The sequence below is a fragment of the Caloenas nicobarica genome, chromosome 2, assembly GCF_036013445.1.
Source record: "Caloenas nicobarica isolate bCalNic1 chromosome 2, bCalNic1.hap1, whole genome shotgun sequence".
NCBI classification, from domain to species: Eukaryota; Metazoa; Chordata; class Aves; order Columbiformes; family Columbidae; genus Caloenas; species Caloenas nicobarica.
In genome coordinates, this window is record NC_088246.1 from 115,419,949 (window position 1) to 115,432,391 (window position 12,443).

General features: G+C 44.0%; 1 protein-coding gene across 3 annotated transcripts in view; it reads left to right on the forward strand.

Moving 5' to 3' along the window:
• The first annotated feature begins 3,967 nt into the window (after positions 1–3,967).
• The window catches only part of MIB1 (MIB E3 ubiquitin protein ligase 1), a 77,708-nt gene continuing 69,232 nt past the window's right edge, over positions 3,968–12,443 (forward strand). For all 3 annotated transcript variants that reach the window (XM_065630273.1, XM_065630274.1, XM_065630275.1), the window contains exon 1: positions 3,968–4,650. In XM_065630273.1, coding sequence (XP_065486345.1) covers positions 4,422–4,650 — 229 coding nt within the window. In that variant the 5' untranslated portion in view covers positions 3,968–4,421. The remainder of the gene's footprint in view (positions 4,651–12,443) is intronic.

Here is a 12,443-nt window from a genome sequence, read left to right on the forward strand (position 1 = left end):
CAGTGGGGCAAATGCAAGTTTAGGAGATGTGATAAAATCTCAGCATTCATCAGGAGAACAGTTCCATTGAGGGACCAAAGACTTGTTAGAGAAAACTGAAAATGCCACATGCATTTATTGTGTAAAAACAACCAGCCAATGAACTAACCTGCTCTGCCTGCAAAAGGCCCTAAGCCAACAAGTTTTTTAAACTGTAAAGTGAATATGAGTTCTTTCCTTAAGGTATTACTATATCCAGTTTTCCACTGCAAACATCGAAAATGCTGATATGTACCTGAAAATGCTGTATCTGCCACTTTACTTGTCACAATACATTAATTGGATTCAACATCCTGTGGAATCTCCATCTTGTTTATACCTTTGCATGTCTCATTTATTTCAAACTTGAGCTTAGTTTCAAAACTCAAAGGTATATTTTTCCTTTTGCTACTCACATTCTCATTCTTTTATCTCCATCATTCTGTGAGTCTTCAGTTGCTTACTCAGATTCTTTTGCTTATATTCTAGTACTAATTTTCATGCTGATATATACTCCTGTGGCTGATGGCAGAAAAATATCAGATAGAACCACTAATGTTCAGTATAACTTGAAAAAGAAATATTTCCCCAACCGTATATCTTTTCCCATTCTCTGTTGTGTCTTTTTAAATCTGCATCTGAAACTAGTACTTACTTACTGGTTGTTTTGAAGACTAATTCAGATAAAAGGTTCAGGAGCTAAAGACCTTTTTTCCTTACAGATTGGTTAAACACCAAGCAGGCACACAGAATAAATAATAAAATGTATGATTCAAAAAGATAACACCACAAAATATTTGCAATTCTGATAAACACAGTAACGTAGCCTATGAAAATTTTTGTGACTTCCACAACTTTGTGGCCATGTAGGGCTAGAAGTGACAGGAGATTAGAGTTCAGAAATCAGTCATGTAGTCACTGGCAAGTGAATATATTGAATCAGTCTGTCTACTCTTTATTTCCTACCACATCAATAAAATGGTACAAGCCTCTCTATTTTGAGCTATGGAGAACTCCCTCTTAGCTGTTAGGGGAGCATTTACATTCAGCCTGATAGATGCCGGGTTCCAGTTATTACCTGTATTCTTGTGTGTCTCAGCATAATAATAATAATAATAAATAATGCAGGCATCTTTAGAGATTCTGTTTTTTGCAAGTAAATAATCCGATAGAAAAAGCAGGTGAGTAGGGAGAGGCAGAGGCTGTTGGGACAGAGCAGCAGTGGTCGCAAGGAAGATTATTAGGAGAGAAGAAGCTCCAGGATAGTATCTGCTCACATGCACTGCTGCTGAACTTCAGCAGCAGACTCTCTGAATGTCTACAATTTAGAGTTTCTTGGAAAAATAAATGTAAGGGGTGAACTTTTCTGATTCTCTCCAGGGGAACTAATTCTGATCTCGGACTTTGTTGGTTTTCCTGGCACAAATTTCCTGGTTGTGAAAAGCCTTTTTTATCCAATCCTATCAAAGAGTAATTGAAAAATGTGCTTTGGGTTATCCTTAGATATGCATGAACCTTACACTTGCCCATAACTATCAAAGCATGAAAAAGTAGAGTGAGGCAGATGGGAGCATTATGACCACAGATAGAACCTAGCTAGATCCTTCAATAGATCAAGAACTCCCTGGAATTTCTGGGAAATTCTGCCATATGTTATACATTTAATTTCGATTACATGTACCAAGTGTAATAAGCTAGTACAAGCTGTGGGTAGCTTTTGTATGGGGAGAAGCATCTGCAAGAAAACCCAAACTGCCTGGCAATTGCACACTTTCCTAGGGTGGTATCTGTTTTGAGGTTTTGAGGTTTTGAGGTTTCCACTGCAGAAGTAGAAATCAGACACTGCTTGGGAGTGCCTATTGTCAGGATATAATTTCATGTTTCAGGCAACATTCTTTAGGCTTAGCATGGGTTAGGAAGGAATGAATTATGTGAGGAATGTGGTGGTAGTCTGGTGGTTACATGTTCATCTTATTCTGCTCTGCTATACATATTGTGAGAAAACTACACAAAAGAAGTCAGGAAATGATCTCATAGACTTTTCTAGCCATATTAATAAACACAAAGCACAGAAACGGTAAAAATACCCAGGACACAAGGGTAGCTGGGCTGCCTTTTATCAGCCATTTCCCTGTTGACTAAGGAATTGTATTCTTTTGTCTGATTCAGACTTCGTTGTCCCTTAAGATGGATGCTTTTTAAAAGTTGACACGGAGCATGATTAGAGTTGAAAACAATCAGAGAACTGTTTTAAAAATGAAGAATCAAGCGCCACATGACCCAGCAATGTGCACTTGCAGCCCAGAAAACCAACCATATCCTGGGTGGCATCAAAAGGAGCGTGACCAGCAGGTCAAGGGAGGTGATTCTGCCCCTCTGCTCTGCTCTGGTGAGACCCCACCTGGAGTCCTGTGTCCAGCTCTGGAGCCCCCAACATAAGAAGTACATGGACCTGTTGAAGCGAGCCCAGGGGAGGCCACAAAGATGATCAGAGGGCTGGAACACCTCTCCTGTGAAGAATGGCTTAGAGAGCTGGGGCTGTTCAGCTTGGAGATGGCTCTGGGGAGACCTTATAGCAACCTTCCAGTACCTAAAGGGGACCTATAAGAAAGCTGGAGAGGGAAGGACTTCTTACACGGGCATGTAGTGATAGGACAAGGGGTCATGGCTTTCAACTGAGAGGGTAGATTTAGATTAGATATAAGAAAGACATTCTTCACCATGAGAGTGGTGAGGCACTGGAATAGGTTGCTTAGAGGACTTGTGGATGCCCATCCCTGGAAGTGTTCAAGGCCAGGCTGGATGGGACTTTGAGCAACCTGGCCTAGTGGAAGGTGTCCCTGCCCAGGGCAGGGGCGTTGGAACTAGATGATTTTTAAGGTCCCTTCCAACCCAAAACATTCTGTGATTCTCTGATGACTCTGTATAAGATTAGCCAGGATGCGTGGAGTTAAAGGAAATCCTTGAGCGTTGTGAGAGTGCTGACAAAGAGGGTAGTTTATGAAGAATTACACTGCGGGTACGTGCTCCAAGTTTGAGTAGGCACACCCTCCGTGAGGGGTGCCCTGATGTGGGAAGGGCGGGTGGGGGCACAGATTCCCCGCTTTTGCTGACTGGAACACCTGAACACGAGCTAAAAAAAGCCCGTGGGCTACAGCAGTGCAGCCCCACTAGACTCACCTCAACAGCATGCAAGACTCGCGTCCAGAGTCTGAAAAGAAAAAGGGATTTCAGGGCGCAGACGCGACTGAAAAATGGGGACAATGCAATACAGATTTACCTGAGGCAGCCTGCATAAGACTTAGTTGATACGATTTAATTGATAATCCCTCTGTCACTAAAGGAGAGGCGATACGGGCAACCCCACCTGATGGAGGAGCGAAGAGGGCGATTTGGGAAGCCGGGCCGCCGCAGCGCCTTCCCTGCCGCTGCCGCCGCAATCGGCTCGGCTCGGCTCGGCGCGGCTCGGCTCGGCGCGGCGCGGCTCGGCGCGGCGCGGCTCGGCGCGGCTCGGCGCGGCGCGGCTCGGCTCGGCGCGGCTCGGCGCGGCTCGGCGCGGCGCGGGGCCGGGCCGCTGCCCTCGGGGCCTCATCGGCGCCCGCGCCCCCAGAAGGAACCGCCGGGCTGGCGGCGTGGGGGAGCTCCGAGCATCTCTGCCGGCAGGGGTTTATTCACCCACGCTCCCTCCTCCGCTTACTCTCGTTTCCACCGGCACGGGCCCACGGCCCGTTAAGGGAAGGGGGAAGGGCGAAGGGCGAAGGGCGAAGGGGTGGTCACGGCACTGGGGCACCGGCCGCTCCGCTCAGTGCCCACCCCGGCCCCGCAGGTGGCGCTCGGGCGCCGCACCGCCTGGTCCGCCTCCCCCGCCCCGGGGCTGCGGCTGCGTAGAGGCGCTGAGCCCGGGCTCATGCGCATGCGCGGCGAGCCGAGCGCTGGCGGCCGCTGGCGGTCTCCCTGGTGCCGCGGCTGTCGCGGGCGCAGTTCCCGGATGTAGCGGCGGGCGCGCGGGGCCGGCGGTGGCTGCAGGCGGCTGGAGGCTGCGGGGTGCGGGCGGGCGCCGCGGGCCGGGGGGAGCCGCTGCGGCGCCGGGGATGGGCGCGTAGGAAGGAAGGGAGGAAGCGAGGAGAAGAGTGGGCCGGAGGCTCCCGCCGGTCGGCTCCTCTCGCCCCGCTCGCGTCCCGCGGCCCGTCGGAAGGGTCCTTCTCTCCCCCGCTCACCGTCGCGTCAGGATTGCCCCTCTCCCCCCAGCTCCCGTCTCTCCCTCGCCGCACCGGCACTCGCGGCCCGTGCCCTCCCTCCCTGCGGCCGAGGCAGCCGTCCCCATCGGGGTCCCCCTCCGCCGCCTCCGGGCTGCGCGCCCCTTCCTGCCGCCCCGGGGCCCGGGCCCGCGGGGCGTCGCCGGGATGAGCAGTTCGCGGAACAACCGGGTGATGGTGGAGGGAGTCGGGGCCCGGGTGGTCCGGGGCCCGGACTGGAAGTGGGGGAAGCAGGATGGCGGCGAGGGCCATGTGGGCACCGTCCGCAGCTTCGAGAGCCCCGAGGAGGTGGTCGTGGTGTGGGACAACGGCACCGCCGCCAACTACCGCTGCTCCGGGGCCTACGACCTGCGCATCCTGGACAGCGCGCCCACCGGTGAGCGGGCCGGGGTGGGGGGACGGGCGAACCCACAGGACCCTGTGGTGGCCTGGGGGTGCGGGGGGCAGAGTGTCGCGGCGGGGTGCGGGTCGGGACCCGATCCTGGAGGCGGATTGCTCCCCTTCTTTCCCTTTTCGGGCTGTGCCTTTCCCTCTTTTTTTTTTTTTTTTTTTTCCTTTTGGGGGCGGGGGGGGGGGGAAGTCGGTTACCCTCTCCCCTCCCTTCCCATGGCTGCGCGTGGGTGGCTATATGTGTGTGTGCATATGTATAGATAGGTACACACTCAGAATAAATGCATAGTGTGTGGCCGCGGGGAGGGGAGTTGTCCCGGGACTTTTAAATTGGGGTAGACAAAGCAAAAGTGATGTGCTATAGGGAGTGGTCTCCCGGTGTGCCGGGGTGGGGGACAATGAGGATGTTACCTCAATGTTTTGGTTTGTTCCCCCCCCGCCCCGCCTTAGATTTAAATTTCAGAGCTGCTTTGTAAAATGGTGACAGTCTTTCTGAGTCAAGTAGAGGGAGGACTGCAGAAAAGAGGTGTAACACCTTTTTGCTAAAGATTACATCAAGTGGCTGAAATAGTGTTTTGTCTCGTAATCTGCGTATCGCCTTTTATCTGCATTGCCAGACCTGCTGTAAAATAGTGAAGGTACTGGAGAAAAAATGCATTCGTTCATTCTTGTAATTACTTGGCTGCCTGATATGTATGCTTTAAATACAGTCAGTTTGGACAATGGATTTAGATCTGCACTGACATTATGCGGCAGTGTTAGTGTTGCAAACACTGCAGGGAAATGTTCGTTTTAGCACCTGTTTTTACAGTGAAAACTCACAAAGAATTATGTAGTTTCATCAGAAGTACAGTGAGGTGATTTTGGGCTGGGCAGGATTGCCTCAATAATGAAGTGATTTGACCTATTTGTTGGTACTTAAAATGTACTGTTTTTCTAACGTGTCTTTCAGTTTGACGGAGAGGAAAGACCATCTTTGAGCCAGCTATGTGTAGTGTTACAGAAGGGAAAATTATAGCAGTGGGTTGAAGCTAACAGACTTTTGAAGAGACAGCATCATAGAATTTGTTCTAATTAATTACAAAAATGTTGTTAAGAAAAAAAACCCCACTAAACACAGCACAGATTGCATTGTGAGCCTTGAGGTGGATTTAATTTTTCTGTGTCTGAGTACCTTCGTCTCCCCTGGCTTTGTGGTTGGTTTTTTTTGCTGTTTTGGAGGGTAGATGCTATTAAAATGAGCTGAAAATCTTTTTGAAATGGACCTTGGAACAAGAAGTTAAGAGTAGTCTTTCAAGTAGTCGATCCTTGTGTTGCAGATGTTTATGCTTCAAAACTTTACCTGCATTTGATGTCCTGTAGAAACCAATGGGACTGCTTCTGCTTAAAACTAAAGTGTATGCGTAAATGTTGAATATGAGCCTCCAGTGATCATTATTCCAGCTCTGCTTGACGTATTTGCAAGCTGATGGTATTGTGTTAACTGCATCTGGAAGCTTACACCTAATACTCAGTTTTAAGTCACTGATATTTTTTTCCTCTGCTTTATTCCTTCTGACTTTCAGTTATGTTTACACTTTTGTATTAGAATTTTCGTTTCTGCTTCAGGTAGGACTGTGTATATTGCTGTGGGAAAAACTCATAAATGTTGCTATTTTCAGGCTTTGCAAAATGGTATCTTCGTGAGGTTTTTGGCCAACGTGTGCATTATCCTCATGGAACTGCTGCATGGAGCTACCCAGGGTTGCTCTTTGCTAGAGGGAGTTACTTTTGAGGTCGTAGTACCCTGGAGACAGGAAAAGTAAAAATCTGTAAAGTAGTAGCAGCAAAAGGGAATTAGGATGCTGTCAATTTGGACCGAAATCCTGGTTTTACTACTGATTCACTTTGTATTCTCAGGCAAATCACTTCCCTTTTTCAGTTTTCCACCTTTTTGACTACCCATTGTTTAGAATAAGGGACTCTGACTTTGGATGATAGTTTGATACTATCTCTAGGGGGCATCTAGATAATTTTGATATAAATACTTACAGGAAAATGGCATTAGGTGGCAGGAATTTCTAACTGTGGTATTAATAAGGTTGCTGTTGAGCAAGGAAGTGTTATAAAATATGGGGTGGGTTTTGATGATACTTAAAGTGTTAAATCATGGCTCATAGTTTAAAATGGAAAAAAATTATCTAGCTCATAAAGTTACAGTCACAACGTGATTGTAAATTTATAGTGAGAATAAATAGAAAAATACAATGGTAGAAAGCAAAATTAAAAAGAACTCCCAGCAATAAATAATTTATTAGGTATTCAAAAGCAGACGTGATTATAAGTTCTTAGAAGCAGTGCTTGCAGCCAGAGTTGTTACTTTGATGAGTTTGAGGCCTGTGCAGCTAGAAACAGTGGTGATGCATCAGGAACCCATTATGTTATAGAAGTGATGTTTGAAGCTCATTCTATTAAAAAAAAAAAAAACCAACACCACAAAACCCCCCAAAAAACTCCAACAACAAACAACCCCCCAAGTTTGATATATGTATGCACATATATGTATATGCCTTTCTTTTAATGCCATAGACTTAATGATGTACTGTTCTTGTATTTTAATGGTTGTAGGCATTGCAAGACTATGTTAACTTTTTATAAAACTTGAATAGCCTTAGTACTAAGATTTTAGGATGGTCTTCTTTAAAATAAAAAGTCATTGATGATTTATGTGAAGTGTGTCTTATAAGCTATTCACTCCAGATGTAGTCATCTGGGTGATGAATGATTTGTGATATGAAGTTTTGGTTTTCAGTTCTGCCTACCAAGTTAGCTGTACTAGCTGCCAATTGGTGGTCATATTTATAATGGCCAGCATGTCTTTAAGCAAGACAGAGCAATTGGGAGGGGTTAGTAAATGAAGAATGTGAAAAGAAAGGAAACTTCTGTTAGAAGAAAAGAAACTTCAGTTTGGTCCTGTGTAGTTACGTCCTAAATGAAGTAAGTGGTGGGATGCAGTATGTTAGCAGTGCAGTGTGGTTGCCTGATTACTTGCAAATAAATCCTAATTTTTCTGTAAAGTCACCTTTTGCCAGCATCTAGGAGTCTTGAGAGGCCCCCTTTTCTTGTAGCGTTGTGGAAAAAAAGCAAAAAGGAGTGGTCGTCTTAGTTGCTTAGCAGAAGCTATTAAGTATATAAGCCCAAGCTTTGTATTTAGAAGAGAAGGTGGCCTTTTCCAAAGGTGAAGGCTGTACAGTAGCGTGTTTGCAGAGAGCATTTCTGACTATGTTCACATAATACTTATGATCATTACAGAAACTTTGTGTTTATTCTCCTTCTGAAGATTTGCTTTCTACAAAGCTTCAGCAAAAAAATCGCTTGTCATCTATTTCCTCTTTTATATGGTTGGTTCAAAGTAACAATGTTATTTTCCTGCTTAAAATATTTACTCAATTGTGTTTGAATAAGGGGAGGTGGCAGAGGGGCTGGGGTCAGGACATGCAATCTTGTAGAATTATCCTGCAGCTACAGCGAGCATCTGTGCGGTGTGAAAGGCTCTATGTTCTGCATTCTTCTGATATTGAAAATTCAGGTGTTATCTCTTGAAGATCTGAGTGGCTTTCTGTACTTGAATTAATAGTTTTCAGTAACCTGAAGAGTTGCATAAATCATCATCTAGTTACACATGTTGGAACATTTTAAAAGATAGAGCACGTGGGATGATATATCCTATGTATTTATTTATTTGTTCATGCTTTTAGCACATTAAATGTAATTTAAGGCAAATTATCTTAGTCAAGATTTTTTAGTGGCTATTTTTAAATACTTATAGAACTCCTCACAAGTGAAAAATCTAACAGCTTCATGAGCAGTGATACTTGGGAAGCCTTTTTTTTCAATAATAAACATGTCCTTTGTTCTTCCTGCCCTTCCCCCATGTCCCCTACACAATAATCCTCTCCCTCCTCATATATCTTGCGATACCTTTACCAGATAGGACAAATGTTTTGGCAAGTCTGGTGTCTCTTGTATATAGTAATTGGTCAGCTGGCTGCTGCCAAACAGGTTATTTAATAAATGAGTTATGTTTGCGGGGACACTGATTTGAGTTTTTACACAATTTGTTGGAATATGGTTCATCTTTAAGAATTCTTTATTTTCAGTTTGCCTGGAGTCTGCCCATAGTGTAAAAAAATGTCTGGAGTGGAAAAACGAGAACAAAAAAACATTGGTATTGCTTTTTAAATTGAGGTCTAAATGAATCAGTTTTCCAAGTAGTTTATGATATCCCTTGTCTGCTGGTAGTATTGTCATGAGGATATGAGAGGGGTTTGGTTTATTAGATTTTTGTAGAGAATAACGAGAGAGTCCATTGGAAACCAGATTTTGTTGGCTCTGGAGGCAATAAGAATAATTATTTACTTCTGCTCTGCTTAACAGTGAGTGGTATGGATACTCCTTGTGCATCTTATTTTACCATTAAAATGGTCTTTTATTGGACAGTTGTATATTGAAAATTATCTTTAATACAACAGAGTTATTAATAATAAATTCAAATAGCAATTTAAGCAACACTAATTCTGTTTCCTTTTGCATCTTTAAGAGTGAGCATGGGTTTTAAAAACTTGTAGGCAAAGGGTGTAAAATTGATGTATAAATGAGTGGTGACAGAGGACTGGTAGACCAGGTAAACCAGGGAAGATTTGGGAATAGACGGCAAAAGTGAAAAATAACCATGGTAGGGACATAGAGGTAGGAAAGTAACATGAAATGCAAGTAGTAAAAACATTAATAACAAGTGGAGATCAGGAGTACTGGATTTTATGATGTCCTGAGTTTGGAGAGACGTTAGGAAATGGCAGCTATTTAAAAGCAATTAGACATGGTGAAAGTGTGGTACCCTCTCATTACCTAGTTTCTTCCCTCTCCCCCTGTCCCCAGTGCAGTATGGAGGATGATACAAAACCTGTTTTATTTTGAAATAGTCTGGTTCTAGGAAATTTTGAAGAATACTTGGAAGTTTAGTTTTTGCGATATCTCATTTTAGAGACCTAAAGTGTTCTGCTGGTTCACAGCCGGCCAGTTGCAGGACTGATGTTTGAATTCTGAAGTTTTTATGGCACTTTAATGTATTCCAGTAGTTTAAATAAAGCATTCTTTCCTCACATAAACTTTGTAAAGTTTTTGTTTCTCAACCTTTCTTAAACAGCCTTCCTTTTGAAGAGCAGAAGTGGTTTATGTGACAGATACAGGTTGCATTTGGGTCAGGATTTTGGTTTGGCTCCAGAGCCTACACTTGACCTAATCTCCTGGTTGTTCCTGTGTATTGTGCTTCAATTTACATCATGGGGTGTTTTGGAGCACACAAACTGGTTTACTTTTTGTTGAAAGTAAACTGAAAGATATTATCTCAATGCTGATGAGAGTCCAGTCCATTGGGCTAGAGAAGAACTAGTCTGAAACATTAGAAATGATGTCTCCTCCCATCCCCCCAAATGTGTGTAGTGCTCAGTACTGCATTTTGGTGAGTAGATCGTGATGGAGACCACAGTGATGCAGATTGTCCCCTTGCAGCCCATGGAGGGCCACAGTAGAGCAAGTGGACATGCCCTGAAGTCAAGTCCATGGAGAGCCCATGCTTGAGCAGTGTTTTCCTGAAGGAGTGCAGGCCATGGAGAAGACCCATGCTGGGGCAGGGGAAAATTGTGAGGAGCTGTTATGGACTCATCATAACCCTCCGTTGCCCATTGTCACTGGAATGTCTTCACTGAAGGGGTTGTCAGGCGTTGGAACAGGCTGCCTAGGGAAGTGGTTGAGTCACCATCCCTGGAGGTGTTTAAAAGATGTGTAGCGCTTAAGAAATGTGGTTTAGAGGTGAACTTGACAGTCTTAGGCTAATGGTTGGACTTGATGATCTTAAGGGTCTTTTACAATAAAAAATATTCTATGATTCTCTCTCCCCTGGGGAGATAGTGGAGTTGGGAATGAAAGAGTTGAGTCTGGGAAAAAGGGCAAGTATAGGGAGAAGCTGTTTTAGTTTGTCTTCCTTGCCATCCTCCCTTTTTTTCTTTTTTTTTTTTAAATTGGCAGTACCTTTATTTTTCCCCAGTTCAAGTCTGCTTTGCCTGTGATGGTAATAGGTCAGTGATTTCGCTTTCATCTCGACCTACAACCTTTTTCTTTTTATTTTCACTTCTCATCCTGTTGAGGAGGAGAGTGAGAGAGCAGCAGGGTGGGCATCTGGTAGCCAGCCAAGTTCAACCCACCACATTCCTGTACCTGTAATATCTAGTTCAACTTAAAAAAAAAAAATTCTTTCAACCTTCTTTAAAACATACTGTTGATTTAAAGAGTTCATTTTGTTTGTATTGTGAACATGAATAAGGGCTTAGCTATCACATTTTGTGATCCAATAGTAGCATCTTGTTTTAGTGTCTTTTTTTAGCAGATGAAGTGAAAACTCTTAGTGGTTAAACATCCTATAACAGGATTACTTTGCCTCCTCCTGCCCTGCAATGCTCTGTTTTGTCTTGCCAGCAGCATTGTGCAGCATCACAAAGAACGGGATTGGGAAACTAGTCCAGCTGAATATTTTTTCCTACTGGATTTTTTTTTTCAGCCGGGTATGTTTCTTGGTTCAGTTTACAGCTCAACTCTGCAAAAACCTTTTGCTGGCATAATGGAAAGAATGGAGCAGCATGGTCAGGTGAGGCATGCACTGAAGTGGGTGTTGCTGCTGGAATCATGTGTCAGGGAATGGATGAAGAAAGGCTGTATCTATCAGGATGCTGCTTAGGGACCTGTGAGATGTAATGTGACTCTCTCAGAGACTCCAAATACAGATATGCACTGTTCTCTTTTAAGTTCCAGACACTATAGTCAGTAAAATTACTTTTAAGTCAAACATATTTGTATTTTTTTTTCTTTTGGTCTTTCCGAAGGAAATTTTTCCACAGTGGCTTTTGCCTCACTGGCTAGAAATGTTTAGTTTTTATTTAAGGTTACTGTGAAATGACCTAGTTCTGTATTACATGACTCTTGATTATGCCTTTCTTTTGCCCTCTTTCCTGTTGCTTGGACAAATGAAGAATCCTGCAGCACCCAATCCCCTGGTCCTTTTACAGCCAGGATAAATGTGATCCTTGGCAAACTGTCTTCCCTGAAGTTCAGCAACCATCAAAAAAATTCCAAAGATGTGTAACTTTTCTCTTTCTATGTGAAACACAAATTTAGTGATCAATTAAAAATCCCAACAATTGAATACCACCCCTCAGCCCCAAATGCCATAACTAGTTAGACTTTTAAAGCAATGCAACAGAACAGTAACAGGTTGTCTTGAGTCTCTGTCATCTACCTGCTCTTGAAGACCACAAAAAAGTATTAAAATGGTTCAATACCATTCATAGCAGTGAGGCAGTGACCTTGAGATCATAGCTGATACTGTCTTTAAGTGTTACAGGTAATCAACAGAAACCAGACATCAAAGTCTCAGTGTATGTAACAAGAAAGATCAGTTGCTTTCTACTTGATGTTAACCCTCTCCATTGGGAACAAGATCATTGATGGAGTTGAGTGGAGGGAGAAAATGTGTGAATGATTTCCAAGTTGTTGTTTTGTAGGAAAACAGCATTTTTAGTTGTTGTTACCAGGCAGCAGAATACTTTTTAAATGTAGAAGGTTAGTTAAAAAGAATGATTATTATGATAAATGAGGTGTGTTATCTGGCAGTTGGAGTTGGCAGATAACGTTATGGGTTATAGGACTTGTCTGTGCCAGACCTGCAAAATTTCAGCATAGACTTTG